Source organism: Mus pahari, chromosome 5, assembly GCF_900095145.1.
Source record: "Mus pahari chromosome 5, PAHARI_EIJ_v1.1, whole genome shotgun sequence".
NCBI lineage: Eukaryota > Metazoa > Chordata > Mammalia > Rodentia > Muridae > Mus > Mus pahari.
The window spans coordinates 69,756,291-69,773,221 of record NC_034594.1 but is presented as its reverse complement, the minus strand read 5'-3'; the positions used below and the strand labels follow the sequence as shown (position 1 = coordinate 69,773,221).

The following is a 16,931-nucleotide window of genomic DNA, read 5'->3' as shown; positions in this document are numbered from 1 at the left end:
AAGTTTAATGTTTACAGCCAAGGCCTCTCTGTCAAGAGAGGCTTTAATTGTTTAAATAGTTTAGTTAAAGGTGAGTCCACCTTAGACCGTTCCTCATTGGAGGATAAGATGCCCAGGAAATAAGACCTCATACAGCTAAGCTTCCACCTTATGAGGAAGCTTTAGTGGTTTCTCTAGAAAGCTTCAATATACCAATGTGGTCAAAGGCAAAGAGGGCCCATCCCAAGCTGGCTGCTGAACTTGGCAGTGTTAGTTGTCTAAATGGTATTGGCTCTAGAGGCATGAAGTACACAAGAATTAAGGAGTCAGGAATTCTTCCGTAGTTTCAGGGAGCTGTTAGTCCAGGAAGCGTGTGGCAGGGGAGTCCTGCATGAAGGAGGACAGGAGGCCATATAAGATGGCTGCATGAAGAGCTGGGTGTGGTGGCTCACGCCTTTAATCCCAGCGTTTGGGAGGCAGAGGCAGGCGGATTTCTGTGTTCGAGGCCAGCCTGGTCTACAAAGTGAGTTCCAGCCAGGGCTAGACAGAGAAACCCTATCTCGAAAACCAAAAAAAAAAAAAAAAAATTGCTGCATGAAGATGAGAAAGTGAAGGCTGGTTTGCAGTGGAAAGCCCAGATGGTGGAGATGCCTTGAGATGTCTGTCAGGAAGAGCTCCAGGAAGTGGAGCTGCTGCAGTGTTCTGAGCCTGTGCCTGTCTTGCCCTGCTCTGTCATGTGCTTGAGGTAGAGTCTGAGGCTGTTGGGCCCCTCCATTCATGCTAACCCTCACTTCTCCCCAAAGGCTACTCTAAAGGCCGTTGTGGTTTCTCTTCTGACCCTGTTGTTCTCTGCCGTGATGGTTTGGTGCCCTCATTTTGGATCTCTGCTTCTGGTCAGTTCCTAACTGCCCTCACTGTTTTTCAGTACACCTCCAGAGGTTGGTCTGTTTTGTTTGCTTGTTTTCAAGTTAAGAGAGTTCCTGTTTCCTCTTTATGAAGAGTGCTCTCAAGCACTGACATTTCTGTTCCTGGATTAGCTCAGAAACTGCAACCTCTCTCCTGCCCTAGCACCTGGTGATCTGAATCCCAGCGTTGAACTTTATTTCTTCACAGCTTGCAAGGTTATCGCTGTCTGTTATCACCATGACACCTCCTCTTAATGCCGTGGGTCTGTCACGCAAATGCCTTGTGATCCTTGCTTTTTAGGATCAGTTGTTACTGAGCAGAGTGTATGAGCTAGCATTAGGGAAAGAGGACTAAGATCCAAACAGACTCACTGAGACTAGGGAGTATTTCTGGCTTTTGACCTCCCACAGATAATACCATGTCATTTTCTAAATGTGATCTGAAACACATGTTGATCTGACCCGGGCTTAAAATTCATAATTTTGGTATTACTTAGTTATATGGTTATCAGGGTATAGAGCTGTGACCTGTAATTTTCCCAGAGTTTGTGAGTTACAACATCCAATCAATTGCTTGTATTTCATTTACTGTGGCTCTGTCCTTTCCCTGTGTTGTGTCCTCTCCTTAGTTTTATAAGTTTTCAATGGTAATTGTGTTGATCTTAATTTCTCGAGTGAAAATTATGACCTGTTTCTGAGACAATTACTGTAAATATGCCACTTGCCAGTTATACTTATTTGGTCCAGACTTGACCAAATTATTGCTTTAGAACATTTCTGTTTAATTTCAGCTACATTTCAGTGCATCCCCCCACCCCCTACCCACCCTCCCAGCCCAACCTGCCCATGAGGCTCATTGCAGCTGCTGGAAGTTTTCAGACAGAGATCTAGTACTGTGGTGATGGGTACAAGTTCTCCACATGGTTTCAGGAAGAACTACAGTTCAGGAGGAAGTAAAAACAGGCTGTGGAAAGTGGGAGAAAAGTGGACTCTCTCCTATTGGAGAAATATTCAGCCATAAAACCTTAATTGCTGTTCTGTTCTTTTCTGTTGTCTTGCCTCAGTGCTTCTGGTTAAAGCTGTCTGTCCATGGTACTAACCAGCCTGTGACACTTCATCACATCATAGTTGGACACTGGTGTGGCAGGAACATTGTTCTCAGCTGGGTTTTTCCATCTGCAGTATTGAACCAAGTGTTTATTGTGTAAGCAGAGCTCCTTACCAACTTTGTGTTCTGAATCATAGAGGCTTCCCAGTGCCTTTAGTTTTTCATTATCTCTGATCAAGGATGTTATCTTTAGCCTATCTGACAAGTATTTACTGGAGATGTGCTGTGTCTCTCCTCATCCTGTCAGCTCTGCTAAGAGTTGTTTCTCCAGGTTTAAGTAAGGTACACAACGGAGTAGTTTTAAAGCCTTCTTGTTCTTTTTCTGGGGCATGTGTAAATTGTAATTCTGGCAAATTAAACATAGATGGTGCTGTTGTTCTATAATTCACATACTTCCAGGACACCTCCCTTTGATATTTGTTAACATTTATGGTGTACTTCATTTTTAGTTGAAATATTTTGTTACCACTTCAACAGAATTAACACTAGCAGGTACAGAATAATCCTGTGTTACAGTAGAGAGCTGTGTGTGTGCTGCTAGCATAGTCATAAAAGCATGAGAAGGTTGTGACTTGTCGCTGTGGAGAGGGCGTGCTCAGAAGTAGTGCTGAGGCCAAGCCTTGGCACTGTGGAATTTCATGTAACAGCTAATCAGAGCAAGCTTACAGAGCAGGGCTACTGTGTCCTCTACAGACTCTACTGTTGGCATGCTTGAACTGTTTTTAAATGTTTTCATTTCTTTTGGCAGAAAAAAACAACTGGGTAGGATATGAAAGCTAAGAAAAGCAATCTTAATCTCTGATGGTATCTATCTATTATGGGCACTTACCTAACCAGTGCAAACCACGCAGGAGGTCGGGCAGGCAGGGCTACCTGAACAACTCTGCTTGGGGATTTGAATCGCTGAATCATTGTGGGAGTGGCATATTTGCACTAGGACATAGGCCATGATCTTCCTGCCACCAACAAAGTTCAGCCTTGCCACAGTCATCATTTCCCTGTGATTTCTTGTGGAAGTGTGACCCGTGGACCCATGCACCATGCATTCCTCTTAGGTTCTAGTTCTGTGGGAACTTGACTGTCTGCCTGCAGGTTTATATAGTGAGCCTGGATACTTCCTACATCCAGCCACCAGGAACCAGATACAGTTATAGAATCTACACTTAGAAATTGCAGGCAAGAAACATCTCTTGCCTTTACAACTTAGGTGTAGCTAAGTATCTGTTGAAAATAACTACTTTGTTTTCTGAGCCTGTAAGAATAAGAAAAACTTTAGTGCCTTTTCCCCTCAGACATTTGTCACCCCAGGTAGCCCAGGCTGGACTCAAACTTGTGGCAGTTCCTTTGCCTTAGCTTCCCAAGTACTAGGGTGCCTAGCATTCATGAATTTCAAGCCTGCATGACTATGCCCAGATTTAATTAAAAAAGCAAAAGAAAAAAAAATGAAAAGAAAAAATAATAAAGGTTTGTCTCTTCAAGCACAGTGGTTATGTTGAGCCCAACTTTGAAGAGAATGAGCTGTAACAATTGTATAAACATTCTTGAATCAGCAGAATGAAATGGTAAAGCAAGGGGAGACACCTACACTTGGTATCATTAGTACCAGAAATGAAGCTGACCCTTGATAAATATGGCCTTGTGTGCTTCCTAGTGAGTTCCATGTGGTATTGTCACTTGGCTTTCTTCAGGCATTAGTACCTATGGAAAGGCACTACAGTGCTGCCCCACTGGCACTCATGCTACATCTTTCTAATGAGGGCATAGTATGCATACCGTGGGGACCACCATCTGCTGGCAGATTACTCCTGCTATTGTGTGTGAAGCACACATTGGCTCCATTTTTTCATTTCCCAAACCCTTCATCGAGAGCCCACTATCTGAAGGCATCAGGGCTTCACAGAACTCCCTCAGTTCTGGAGCTGTTTGAGCAGAGTGGCTACATGGCCCCAGAGATCTTCAAAAGAAGTGGTGCTTTGAACATGCCTGCTTGTGAACAGCGCTTATCTTAGTTAGTAGTGGTTGTGCTATTGTTGTTTTGGGGGGGTTTGTTTGATTTTTGTTTTTTGTTTTTTTTTTAAGATTTATTTATTTTTATGTGCATTGATGTTTTGCCTGCATATATGTCTTGTGAGGGTGACAGATCCCCTGGAACTGGAGTTATAGATAGTTGTGAGCTGCTGTGCAGTTGCTGGGAATTGAACCCAGATCCTCTGAGCAGCTGGTGCTTTTAACTGCTGAGCCATCTCTTCAGTCCCTATAGATATGTGAAGAGTTAAGAATATTTGCCTAATAGTACTTATTTTGATGGCTTGTTGTAATCCATGTTTGTCTTACTTTTCAGGGTTCAGGATAAGACAGAAGTGCTGAATTACACAACCATTCCAGTCTACCTCCCAGAAATCACTATTGGAGCTCATCAGGGTAGCCGGATCTACAACAGCTTCAGAGAGGTGAGCCCTACTATGGGGGCAAAGTCAGGGATACATGTGGCCTCTAAGCCACCTCCATGAAGAGTGGATCAGCTGTTGTCCCCCTCATTTCTAGTGATAAAGCAGCGAGTCCTCAGGCACGCACCAGATCCAGTGTCCTTTCTAGGTACATTGTCTTGATGGACACATATCCTCCATTCTTTAGCTGATAGCTCCAGTTCTTCACAGCTACATCTGATGTCACCTTACTCCTCACGGTGTATCTCTAAAGCTTCCCTTTGTGAGGCCTTACATTTCTATGGAGTGTCCTCCAGCCAAGCGGTACATTGCAGCAAGGGTGCCTGAGTAATGCAGACATAGAGATAGCAGCTCTCTCTCCTCGTGACTTTCTCTAATTTATACATCTTCACAAGTCTTTTGTTCCTCCATTGCTATTATTTCTAGCTGTGTAGGCAGAGTCAGGGGCCTAACAAGACCAGTAGCCTGCACCAAGCAGCATCCTGGAGTAGGAAGAGCGCCCTCTGCCCATCGTCTGCTGTGGCAAGTTGGTTATTGGAAGAGTGAAATCGTTGCCTGGAAGGAAACACATGAGTGTGCATCCGGAGCCAGCTGCCTGGACTCCTGTCAGTTGAGCAGCAGAGGCTACAGACCACTGGAGCTTTGATTAGGGGGTTCAATGTGGCCTTTCCCCTCCCCCTCCCTTGCTTGAAGGACTCAACATTTTCTTTTAAACACGTTCTTTGAGCCTTTTTGAAAATAATTATATTCACCGTATACATTTGGGAGCCCAGCCATAAGGTATCTCCTTACCACGGTCTGTGTCTGGACTGACATCTTACCTGAGTGGATACAGCTGCTCCCTATGGCCTCCAGGTCTGCACACTCCCTGCCTCCCTCTGCCATATAGTACCATACTATACGATGAGTAGCCTCATTCAGGGCCAGCTTGCCCTCTGCCAGCTGCAGGAGGATGGTCTACAGCATTGCTGAACCTGCCTCTCTCTGTCAGCCTTGGCCTCACTGGTAGTGGGTGTACGGTTGACAAGGTGGTTAGTACTTTGCATCTTGTGCCTTTGACATTACTGTCTGTACCCATATCAACAGAGCTTGCCTTCAAGTTTCTTCTCATGAGTGTTGCTCCAGCCCCTTAGACTGTCTTCAGCTAGTATTTGCCCAGGATTTATTTTCTGTTCCCTTTCAAGTCAGCCTTTCTCTGGTTATCTGAAGGTATTAAAACAAACAAACAAAAACCTCTAGTTATTCAGAGTATTTGTAATATTTATCCAGTTACATTGGAAAAAGTACTTACATGGGTTGTCTCATGGTGTTTTCTGACCTGTTCTGATTATTTTACCTTTTGGGGATTATGAGTTTTTTCTGGCTTTTATGTATGTCCTTCTGCTTGCCAACTAGTCATCATTCTGTTACTAGTTGACTACTGTAGTGATTAACCTGGTAATGAAAATGGTCATCTTTGATATATTTGAGTCTAATATTGGTAGTTTTCATGTTGCAAGCAATGCAAAGTCAGAGACTTTTGAGCCCTGTTTGCTCAACTCACCCGGTGGGCTGTTGTGATAATGTGTCTTCATTCTCCATACTTTTAAGTCCCTCGAGTTATGATGGGGACTGTGGGGACAGTATTGACTCAAGATAGGGAAGGCGCCCTAACACTTACCCTGCTGAGCCTTAATCTGTGATAGAGCAATCTGATATCTGCAGTGTGTATCTTTTGGGTCTGCTTGGACAGCCTGTCTCCCTTCTGCTGTTTGGTCATCTCTCTGTGCCCCCTGGCAGGCACTCCCTGTGTTTTGTCTCACGTCTTCTCTTACTATGCCTAATATTTGCCACTTTTGATAGTATTTTATTAAGAATAAATATTAAATAATAATAAAGTAAGTATTTTATTAAGGAGATCTCTGGTCAGCATTAAAGTGAAGGCAGAATCCATTCTAATACCAAGCTGATGTGCTAGCTGTGTGTGGGTTCCATGAAGTCTGATGTATTTCCAGCCTTCCTGCTTCCTTTAGATTCCATCCCTGCTGTGTGCACTGCTTCCAGAAGCTCTGTTTGGTGCCTCTCTGCTGCTGCTCGTGAGACTTAGGGATACCCCAGAAGGCTGAATGCTGACTGTAAGCCCACCTGCTCTGTGCACTAGCACCATAAAACACAGCCGCTGCCTGCCTTGATTCCTGTGAGTGGGGAGCTTTATGTGCCATCTGTCTCTGCTTACATGGGAGGGCAGAGTTGGTCTGAGCCAGCTAGTGAGCCACACATAGGGAAGTGGTTTTACAGTGCGCTTGATACCATCACCATCATTGTGTTTTTAAGGCTTTCTGTGTTCTAATAATCTTCTGGACGGTGTCTTGTCAACTTGACACAAGCTTTGCGAAGAAGGAACCTCAACTAAAAAATGACCCTACCAGATTGCTCTTTAGGCAAGTCTGTGGGGCATTTTCTTGATTAACATTAATATGGAAGGGCCCAGCCCACTGTGAGTGGTACTACCCCTAGCCAAGTGGTCCTGGATGGTGTAAGAGAGCAGCCTGAGGAAGCCATGGGGAGCAAGCCAGTCAGCAAGATTCCGCCATTCCCTATAGCTTCCCCCAATGACGGACACAAACTGTAAGATAAAATAAACTCCTCACTCCATGAGTTGCTTTTGGTCATAGTGCTTTATCAGAGCAATAGAGACCTTAATACTGAATATCAGAGAGAGTCCATAGCACTGGACATGGGGATTTAATTAAGTGTTAGAAAGGATAAAGATTTTAGACAAATAATTGGAGGAATCTTTTTTTCCTTTTAATTTCTGAGTGTTTTTTAAAAAACAAGTTTAGTTACTCAAGTTTTATAGGATGTATAGGGTGCTGTGAGGCTGGTGGAGGTCTCCCGTACCCTCATAGGGTTTTCATATCACCAGCTTTCAGTTCATACTAGCATGGACTCTGGGTGCTAACTGAATCTGTCACCTAGATCTCCTTAGCATGTCACTTCTCTGCCAGGACCCCATCCAGACCTTATGGCACAAACTATCTGTGCAGGCTCCTCTCTGCAGTGATGTGCATCCCCCTGTTCGTAGTCACAGTGTAAAGACTCACAGTGCAGTCTCAGGTGGGCATTGATGAGGGAGTGAATGGTCAGCATTGCCATTGAAGACCCTAACCCTGATTGCCTGCAGCCTTTATTTGCAGAGCTGCTTTATCTCTTTCTTTCAGAAGTACTGTGTATTCTTCAGGCTTCCTCTTTGTTGACAAGAACTGTGTGACCATTTAGAGGAATGTTAGTTTTGTTTATTTGTCTTTTAAGGAAACTGAGTTGCTTTCATTTTAAAAGATGGCTTGAAATGGCGCATGGCAGTAAGTACAAGGACTTTCTTCCCAGGAACAGGATTTTCTTTGCTATTAAAGACAGCAACAATTATCACAAAATTTCCCACTGGAAATTGCTTTATGGATGATTCAGAGATGAATGCATGAAGTCCTTCAGTCCATTTCCTACCAGCTATTGACAGCCTGGGAATCTGCGGCTTTCACCAAGGCACTCCCTGGGAAGCAGAACTGTTGGCCAGACACTCTGCTCAAACCTCAGACAACTGTGACTTAGTGATCTGCTTACACTCACTCGCAAGCACTGCTGTCACTGCTGTTTGGGAGCCAACACTGCCTCATGCCACTCCTGGGAAGTGCAGGAATGTCAGCAGCCAGCTAGTGGGTCCACCCCAGCACTTCTGAGGAGGATGTCAGGACACTTCATGTCTGGAGGAACAAGGAGGCTAGTGAGAAGCAGCAAACTGGCTGTTTAAGATGGTGGTGCAGGAGCTGCGCACCTTGGGTACTCTGGGAAGGTCAAGGAGGGACATTCAGGATGCTTCTTACGACTGCATGGGGTCTGCAGCGAACCGTGAGGAAGTGTTGTTAAAGACAAGAGTTTATGTGAATCGATAGGCAAAGGTGAATGCCACTGGCAGTGGGAAGAGGAGTCACAGGAGACTTAGGCAAAGGACAGAATGGGGACTAAGGCAGGGTCAGCAGCTGACCGGACCACACTGCACAGACTGGGGCCGTGAGGCTTAGACTGTCACTGTCATTTCAGAAGACTTTCTAGTAGTTGCTTTTTTGTAGCTGCAACTAAATACTTGACAAGAACAATATGGGAAGAATAACTTATTTCCTGGGCATTTCAGGGGTGGCAGTCCATCCAGGCAAGGCAGATGAGGTAGGTAGTTAAGAAGCTGAGGACGGAGTGAAAATAGACTTGGCTTACAGTGGTCACTGCTTCCTGCTTCCCCAGCTCCTACTTTTCACCACCTCCCAAGCATCTTGTCATCCTACATGTCCATCCAGGGATGCAGCCACGCACAGTCAGAGCCCTCCAGCTCTCATTGTCTCTGAGAACACAGGCACCCCAGAGGTTATTCCCAATCCAGACTCATTATCACACGTCCACCCTCTGGCCTGGTACCCAGTTGCTCTAAACGTCCATTATGCTCACGACTCTGTCCATACACGTGCTTACCGGTGCTACTTTCATCACTTAATTCTGCATGACGACAGGTCTGGTGATAGAGAGCTAGAGGCTATCTCTGCACTCATGGCCTCTGCATTTGTCCCTAGCAAAGCCTTGACATCTGTTAGCAGCTGCCTTCAGAGGGGCCTTGTCAGGTGGTGGGTCTCACTGTGGGTGCAAGGGTTCAGATCTATCACCATTGGGTATGCACCTGAAGTCGGTAACTTCCAGAATCTGTCAGTATCCAATAATTGAGTAGGCCCCCACGAGTCCCTCCGCTACCCATGGTTGACTGCTGACAGGACTACTCTTGTAAAGCTCAGTTCAGGCAACCACAGCTCTCATGAGAGCATGCTTCCGCTCATGCCCTCAAGATAGCATTTTGCAGCCCTTTTCCTTTCTTCCCACTTTTATATTCTTTGAGTTCCCTCTTCCATAATGCTGTCTAATTAAGCCTTAGAGGAGGTGTATAAATATCCTTTGAGGGATGAGCACTTAGCTATCACTTATTCTTAGCACCTTGAACAGACTTGAGTCTCTGCATTCATTGTTAGTCACTCACAGAGAAGCTCCTCTGAGTCAATAGTGGCATTTATCTATGAGTATAAGCCTTAAGTATTTAGAGAGCAGTTTAGTGTCCTGTCAGACAACAGTAGTCAGGTCCTTCTAAGACCTATAGTGTCCCTGCCATAAGTTTAGGAGCAAAGGGGTGTGTGTGTGTGTGTGTGTGTGTGTGTGTGTGTGTGTGTGTGTGTACACCCATGTATTACCTCCTATGGAGCAGGCCTCAAATCTATTCCAAGAGTTGTAGGTTACTTATAATAGTAGTGCCACTATTGCACTTGTAAGCACACCTTGTCTCACAAGTTGAGTTTATAGTTGTTGGGTTCACAGTTGATAAGAGCTCATGCCTTTTCTCACCCTTTAGTCTGTATAGCACCTTCTCGCTGTGAAAGCTATCCAGCAGGGAAAAAGCGACTGTCCAAGTTCCAGCTTGATCTCTGTATTTTACAACCAAGGTGTGTGGAGCCTCATTGTTTAGTTCTGGTGGGTAACCAAGAAGAATGCTGGAAATCTATACTGGGGCCTCCATGACTAATAGCTTTTAAGGAGAGAGTTTACATTTGGCACTGGGATTTTTGTTTAGGCTGCCTGTGGAATGGAAGAAAATATCTGGCAACTATACATCTGACAGGACTAACATTTAGGGCAAAGAACTAAAAAAAAAACAAAAAAGGAAGAAAAGGAAAGAAACTTCAAGAAAATAATTCGATTTAAAAATGGGCTTTGGAAAATAGAGAATTCTCAAAATAAATATTAATGGCTAATAAATACTTTAGAAAGTATTCAATATAATTAGGCCATTAGGGAAATGCAAACTGAAACCACTTTGAAATTCTGTCTCACCCCAACCAGAATGGCTGTTATCCAGAAATAAAATGATAGCAGATTCTGTCGAGGTTATGGGGAAAGAACTCTTATTCACTGTTGGTGGGAGTGTGGACTGGTACATCACTATGGAAATCAGTGTGAAGGTTCCACAAAAAAGCAACACATAGACTAACCATATGACCCAGCTCTACCACCCTGGGGATAGACCCAAAGGACATTACATTCTACTGCAGAGACACTGGCCCTCAGCGTTCACTGCTGCTCTTTTCACAGTGGCCAGGAAAGGAAACCAGCCTTCTAAATGTCTTGTCAACAGTTGAATGGCTTAAAAAATGTGATACATACAAAATGGAACTGTACTCAGATATGGGGAAAGATTGCAGGTAAATGGATAGAACTAGAAAACTGAGATGGCCCAGGGCCAAGAAGGCAAACACCACATGTTCTCTCTCATCTATGGATCCAGCTTAGACTCTTAGAGCTGTGTGCTTAACTTGGAGCATATGTAGAAGCCAGGAACTAGAAAGGAGCTGTCAGTGACCCCATAAGGGAGGATATCTGGTAGAGCACCGGTGATGTGAACGTAGAAAAAGATGATGCTGTGCACGGATTGACTCCAGCCAGAACAAGGAAGACAGGGTATGGGATGAGAGAGTTAACAAAGGCAGTGGGTTTAATGGAAAGAAATCAAGACCTCCTATTGTGTAAACCAATTAGAAAGCATGTTTTAAAGGGGAAAAGAGGAGATCTCCATGGCTATAATGTTGTTTCTAGAAGCCATTTTAGAAGCAGTGTGAAAGCGGTGGATTATATGAAAAGATACAGTAAACTGTTTACCCTTTAAGGTTCTGATTCTGTCTTCTTTCTAAGCTGTCATGTTGGGTGTACTCCATTCTTTGGTTTGGACCCAGGTTTTGCCTGACTAACTGAACAGTTTTTACATATGGGTCTGATGGTGACAAATTCCAGTGGCTGGCTTTCTAAAAAAAAGTATTCACTTCAACTCAATCTGAGAGGTATTTTCAATTGCTAAAAGATTCTAGCTTGATCATTCATACTCACAACACATGGCAGGTTCTCTGTACCTCATACCTGCATTGTTTCTAGTGAGAAATCTGGTCATTCCTGGTCTTGGTGCCCCAGTAGGTAGCCTTCTATCTCTGGCTGCTCTCAGGATTTCTCAGCCCCTTTCCTGCTTGCTCTCGCGGTTTCATTGTGATGTGCCTCTGTGGTTGTCTCTGTATTCTGCGGAGGTTCACTGAGTTTCTCGGTGTAGTAGCTGTATTTTTCAAAGCATTTGGAAAAAGTTTAGCCATTATTTTTGAGGATTTGGGGGACTCTATTTATACATGCACTAGATGGAGGTTTCCATGGGTCACTGGAACTGTTTTGACCTTTTTCTTTTTGCTTTATTTGGAGTCGGTTCTCTTAGGTCTTCATGCTCTTTTCTATGCTGTTAAGAAATGTGCTGGTAGCCGGGCGTGGTGGCGCACACCTTTAATCCCAGCACTCGGGAGGCAGAGGCAGGCAGATTTCTGAGTTCGAGGCCAACTTGGTCTACAGAGTTCCAGGACAGCCAGGGCTATACAGAGAAACCCTGTCTGTCTCGAAAAAAAAACAAAAGAAAAAAGAAAAGAAAAAAAAGAAATGTGCTGGTGTTCCATTGTGTTCATTTGGCTCTTCAAAGAAACAGAAAACATGAGTGTCGATGCAACAACAAGGAAATACAGGGAGAAAGGTAGACTGGATGGGGCAAAGAGCTGGAGGCATGCCTGACAGGCAGCAGGGAGGACAGATCCAGATGTGATCCAGGTTAGAGAGGGTGCCTCTGAGAAGAGCCCATGGCCACAGAGTAGACTGGCACTGCTCCTGTACACCCAGCAATGACAGTAAGGGTGTGGCCTGCCATGGGCAGCACGCAAATCCTAGGACTCGTCCGTCATAGCCCCACATAGCACATGTGCATGACCCCTACACCCAGCCAACAGAATTGTACCTCAGGAGTCTTACTTTTATATTCAGAACTCCTGCCTGGTCCTTTCTGTTTTCCAGTTCTCCCTTATTTCTGTCATCTGTCATTTGTTCCCAGAACATGTGAAGCACTTTTGTAGCAGATGCTTTAATAGCCCTGTTCACTAATCCATCGTCTTCGTCATTTCAGAGTCCGATTTTCCCTCTGGTTTAGGGTCATATTTTCCACTTGCACGTGTCTGAAAATGTAACACTAGCAGCAATACATTGTGAGTTTCATGGTTTGGAATGCTAGATTTTGTTCTATTCTGAGACAAGTGTTAGAAGTTTTCTGGCTGCAGTGCAGTTACATGCACATCAGCATTAAGCCTGCTAGCACTGAGTTCCAGCCTTCCAGTGCCTCTAGCATAGCCTGTTTGGGGTACAATATGGCCTGAGATCTCGCTTGTGCTTGTGTGTGAGGAGGAGCTGATGGGAACCCATCTGACCCACAGCCTTCTGTGAGTAGCCATGGATTCATTCTGCTCACAGCTCCTGGAGGCTCTTTGGCCAGCTTCACATAGACATTGTCTTCAGCCAAAGACCAGTGGCCCTGTAACAAATTCTGGAGCTCTTTCTCTGCCTAGACCCTAAGCCCCTACCTTCTATACTTTGGCTTGCTCAGAATCAGGGTGTGGGTCTCAGCTTTCCAGTTGGGAAGCTACTGTTACTTGATGACAGATAGTCTGGGAGGTCTAAAGTGCTCAGGCCCCAATACTGGAGTCCAGGGCCTGGAGGCTGCTGTGTTACAAGTGGACCCAAGTCCAGTATATGGTTGGGCAGGGGGTGGGAGTCCACGCTGAAGACTGAAGTATACACTCAAGCAGGCTGTGGCATGTAGAGGGGGCACCTTTTACAACTCTCAGAACCCCATTCCTTCATGTTGCTTGTAGCTTCACTTGGTATACACAAGATGACACTTGCCACCACATCTCAATCTCCCAGTGGGACCTTGGTGAAGCGAATCACAGCCAACTTGCACACAGTGGGTAGGAGGTACCTTGTGTGCAGTGGCAGTCCGTGGGTCAGGACTGAGTGAAGCCAGCTTGCTGATCTTGGTGAAGGTCCTAAAAGACCAAGAGCATGGTTAGATTTTTACGGAGAGACAGTGCTGAGTCTACAGCCTTGCCTAAGCCTCCGCACAGTACTCCAGACCAGCTCTTCCACACTGTCGAGTTAAACCCACACCTGCTGTTCAGGCTGTTTTGCTTCAGCAAGCAGTTCTGTTTCTGGGAGTTTATCCTAAGCACATAGCAAGGGGAAGCATTGTACGGTGGAATGGGGGCTGGAAACAGTAGGGCACAGCAGCACGGGTCCACCCTCACTGGGGTGAGTAGATGAGTTGTCTAGTGACTTGGGCGCAGGACCCACTCCTGAGTTGGGAGATAGATCCCTCTTGTGCATGTGTGTAAGGGGGGCTAGTTCTTGCTCTGTGGATGGAATAGCTGTGTGCCCCAGGCAAGTGACTTACTTTGTATGAAAACAGAAGTACCTGTGCATCCTGTAGCATCGAATGGCCCTCCCCAGGGGAAGTGGGGTCTTGAGCTTCCTTTGCAACCTCCCAAAGAACTTAATTCAGCATGGCCTCCAGCCCACAGACGAGCACACAGTTAGATACTGGGAACGTAGGGGTGTTTTTATGTATGTATGTATGTATGTATGTATTATGTATGTATGTGTGTTCAAGTGCTGTACTTTCTCCCCAGAACCTGGCACAGAGCTTCCCTCACTAGATTTTATAGGCCAGTTAAATACCCCTAGGAATTCCAGAGAGTGGCTTTTGTGAAGCAGTTCATGGACATTGGTGAGGCCTCAGGCTGGTGGTTTCCAGCTAGGTTTTACTTGCTCTAGTTTAAAATTCAGGACAGTGGTGGTTGAAAGTTCCTGGACATGCTGGCCAACTGGCCATGGTGTAATACAAACTTCAGTCACTTCACTTGGTAGGCACAAGATGACAGTTGCCACTGCCTCTCAAGCTCCCAACTGCACCTTGGTGAAGCCACCGTAGCCAGCTTGCACACAGTGGGTAGGGTGTGTATGTGTTTTGTTCACCAAGCATAATTGTAGGATTGGTTCAACAAATGAGAAGTGAACTCTTCAGCTGGATGGTAGTTGGAGAAGCTCTGTGTCTCAGTGGCTGTTCTGCCAGGTCTTCCCTACACACTGTACCTGTGCGCCTTGCCTGAGGCCATTCCAGCCGCACTGTCTTCTCTCCACAGGACTCTTTCTGCTAGCTCTGGGGAAGTGAGGGGAGGGGTGCTTCCAGCCTCTGCTGCCCTCGTGCTGCTCATGTACTGATCAGCTGCTCTTGTGGCTGTGTGGTGCATCCTCCTGCTATGCTAGGCGGGTCCCTCTCTCACCTTGTCTGTCCAGAGTTCTCTCTGACCTGGGTTCTTGTCTGTGCCACCGGCTAGGGAAGGACAAAGCTGCTGGCAGAGGGAGGCTGAGTTCTCCATCCTTTCAGCCCAGTGACAGCTCCAGGGACCTCTCCCATGGCTTCCTTGCTTCCAAAGTAGTTCTTTGCCAATGTTCTTCAGGCCTGGGTGTTTCAGTGGCTTCCCAAGGCCTAACTAACTTTGTCCGAATCCTCCCTGCCCCCAGCCCTGTGCTGACTCCTGTACCTGCCTGCACTTCCAGGTGTGTTAATTCACGCTCCCTTTATGCACTCCTTCCAAACCAAAGCCCTGGAGAGCACGGCCTCTTTTGTTTTTTGGGTTTTTTTCTACAAAGGGAAAAAATAGTGCAGAACAGGAAACTACAGTACACATCTCTGAATACATTGTTACCTACACAACAAACTACTGAAACTCAGGACAATGATCTGAAGTAGTTACAACAGTGGATTCTGAAAAAAAAAAAAAAAAAAATCTCCCAAGGTTCAAATCAGTATATTTCAAAATACGCCATCACCTGAAAAACTTTTCAAAATTTTTCTTAGGTTCCTAAGATACCAAAAAAAGTTAGTTCCTCAAATATTTTGAGTATCGATGATCCAGTCAGAGCCATCAGTTAATAAGTATAGGAAATTTATGAGTAAGTCAATAACTTTTTTCTTTTTTAACTTTTTACTGATTCTTTGTGAGTTTCGCATGGTGCACCCCAGTCCCACTCATCTCCTCCCCCAAAAATAAAACATACAAACAAACAAAAACAACAAGCATAGAAAACATCTGATGGAAGCTGTAGTGTGTCCCACAGTATGTCTCTCTGTCAACACATCTTCACTTGTAATGTCCATTGCAGTGAGTCAGTGGTCTCAGGAGAGCTGGTTTTGCCACTCGTCTGCCATGAGATGATGTGGGGGTGGGGGTGATGCCTGGTCCCTTTTGCCCCTCACCATCTGCAGCAGTGGGGAGAGCTGACCCTGGGGTCACGAGAGAGTAGGACTGGGTATATCACTGGGGGAGGAAGGAATTAAACTGTCACTTCCTTGGACTGTACAGTGAGCTGGCCCTGATGACAAAGGCACTGGTGAGCCAGCCCCTCACAGGCTGCAGCACTTGGGAGAGTTGAGCCTTGACTGGGCAGTTCTGTAGAGCTGGCTGTGCTGGTGAGCTAGCCCCAAGGGCATGAAAACTGGAGCGCTCGCTCGGGTGGTGTGGATAAAGGAGAGTAGATGGGCTGACCAGCTCAGCTGCTACCCAAGCCCAGATTCAGGCTCTGAATTTGCCCACCCCAAAATCTATATCACTTGCGATTGGTTGGGGTGCATGAAAAGGCTAGCCCTGCTGTTCTGAAGCTGCAAGGTCTCCATGACGCAGGGCAACAGCAGGATAACCAGGAGGAGTCCTAATGAGTCAATACTGATGGTGTCACAGAAGCCAGAGAGCTCGGACTGTGGCCTCTTAGTAATGAGTCCATCACTGGCTCCCAGCTAAGCTACTGTCTCCATTCATACTAGTCAAGCAGGCAGTTGGCGCTGAGAACAATGCATTTTCTAAGCCCAGCCTCCTCTGCCAGTTATCACTGAGTGCCACTGGTTTCTTGTCCCTCCTGCTCATCATACAAAGTAGAAAACCTAGCTAGGGCTCTGTCTCCATTTGGATCTCTGTCCTGGACAGGACTTCTGTGGGCAAGGCTGCTTCATTACAATGGATCCCGGTTCTCGGGTATCCCTGGTACTGGATGGGCAGTAGTGAGGGTTGGAAAAGTGGTCTTTACTCTAAACAGTGTTTAATGCCTCCCCCCAACAGCTGCCAGGCCGCAAGTACGCCCCTGGGTACAATGCCGAAGTGGGTGACAAGTGGATCTGGCTGAAGTGAATGGTCCCCTCTGCCCAGCGGTGTCACAGCCATGGAGATGTCTGCTCTGCCCAACTCTATGAACTCCAGAGCTTTACAAGACAACAGGAAAAAAGCAAATGATCAAGAAATTGCCAGAAAAAAAAAAGAGTCTGGCCCATGCCTAGTCAGAATTGAAAGAATCAGCTTCTATTGAAAAGGTTTGGAACCTTCTAGTGATGTTTTGGAATCATCTGGAGAAAAACCAGAACAGAGCTGGTCTGCTGAAAGCCCAGCTCCCACTTGAAGCCCTGTGCCCAGTGCTGTTCCCTTGAGCCCTTCCAACTTGAAGAAGAAATAAAGCTGGCTCTGTAGCCCC

At 45.8% G+C, this 16,931-nt stretch overlaps 1 protein-coding gene across 1 annotated transcript in view; it reads left to right on the top strand.

Annotated features, from left to right (window-relative positions):
- Positions 1-16,931, top strand: part of Ndufa10 (NADH:ubiquinone oxidoreductase subunit A10) — a 31,988-nt gene extending 15,057 nt beyond the window's left edge. Inside the window, exons 9-10 of the mRNA XM_021198206.2 lie at positions 4,334-4,442; positions 16,526-16,931. Of these exons, the coding sequence (XP_021053865.1) occupies positions 4,334-4,442; positions 16,526-16,594 (178 nt within the window). The 3' untranslated portion in view covers positions 16,595-16,931. The remainder of the gene's footprint in view (positions 1-4,333; positions 4,443-16,525) is intronic.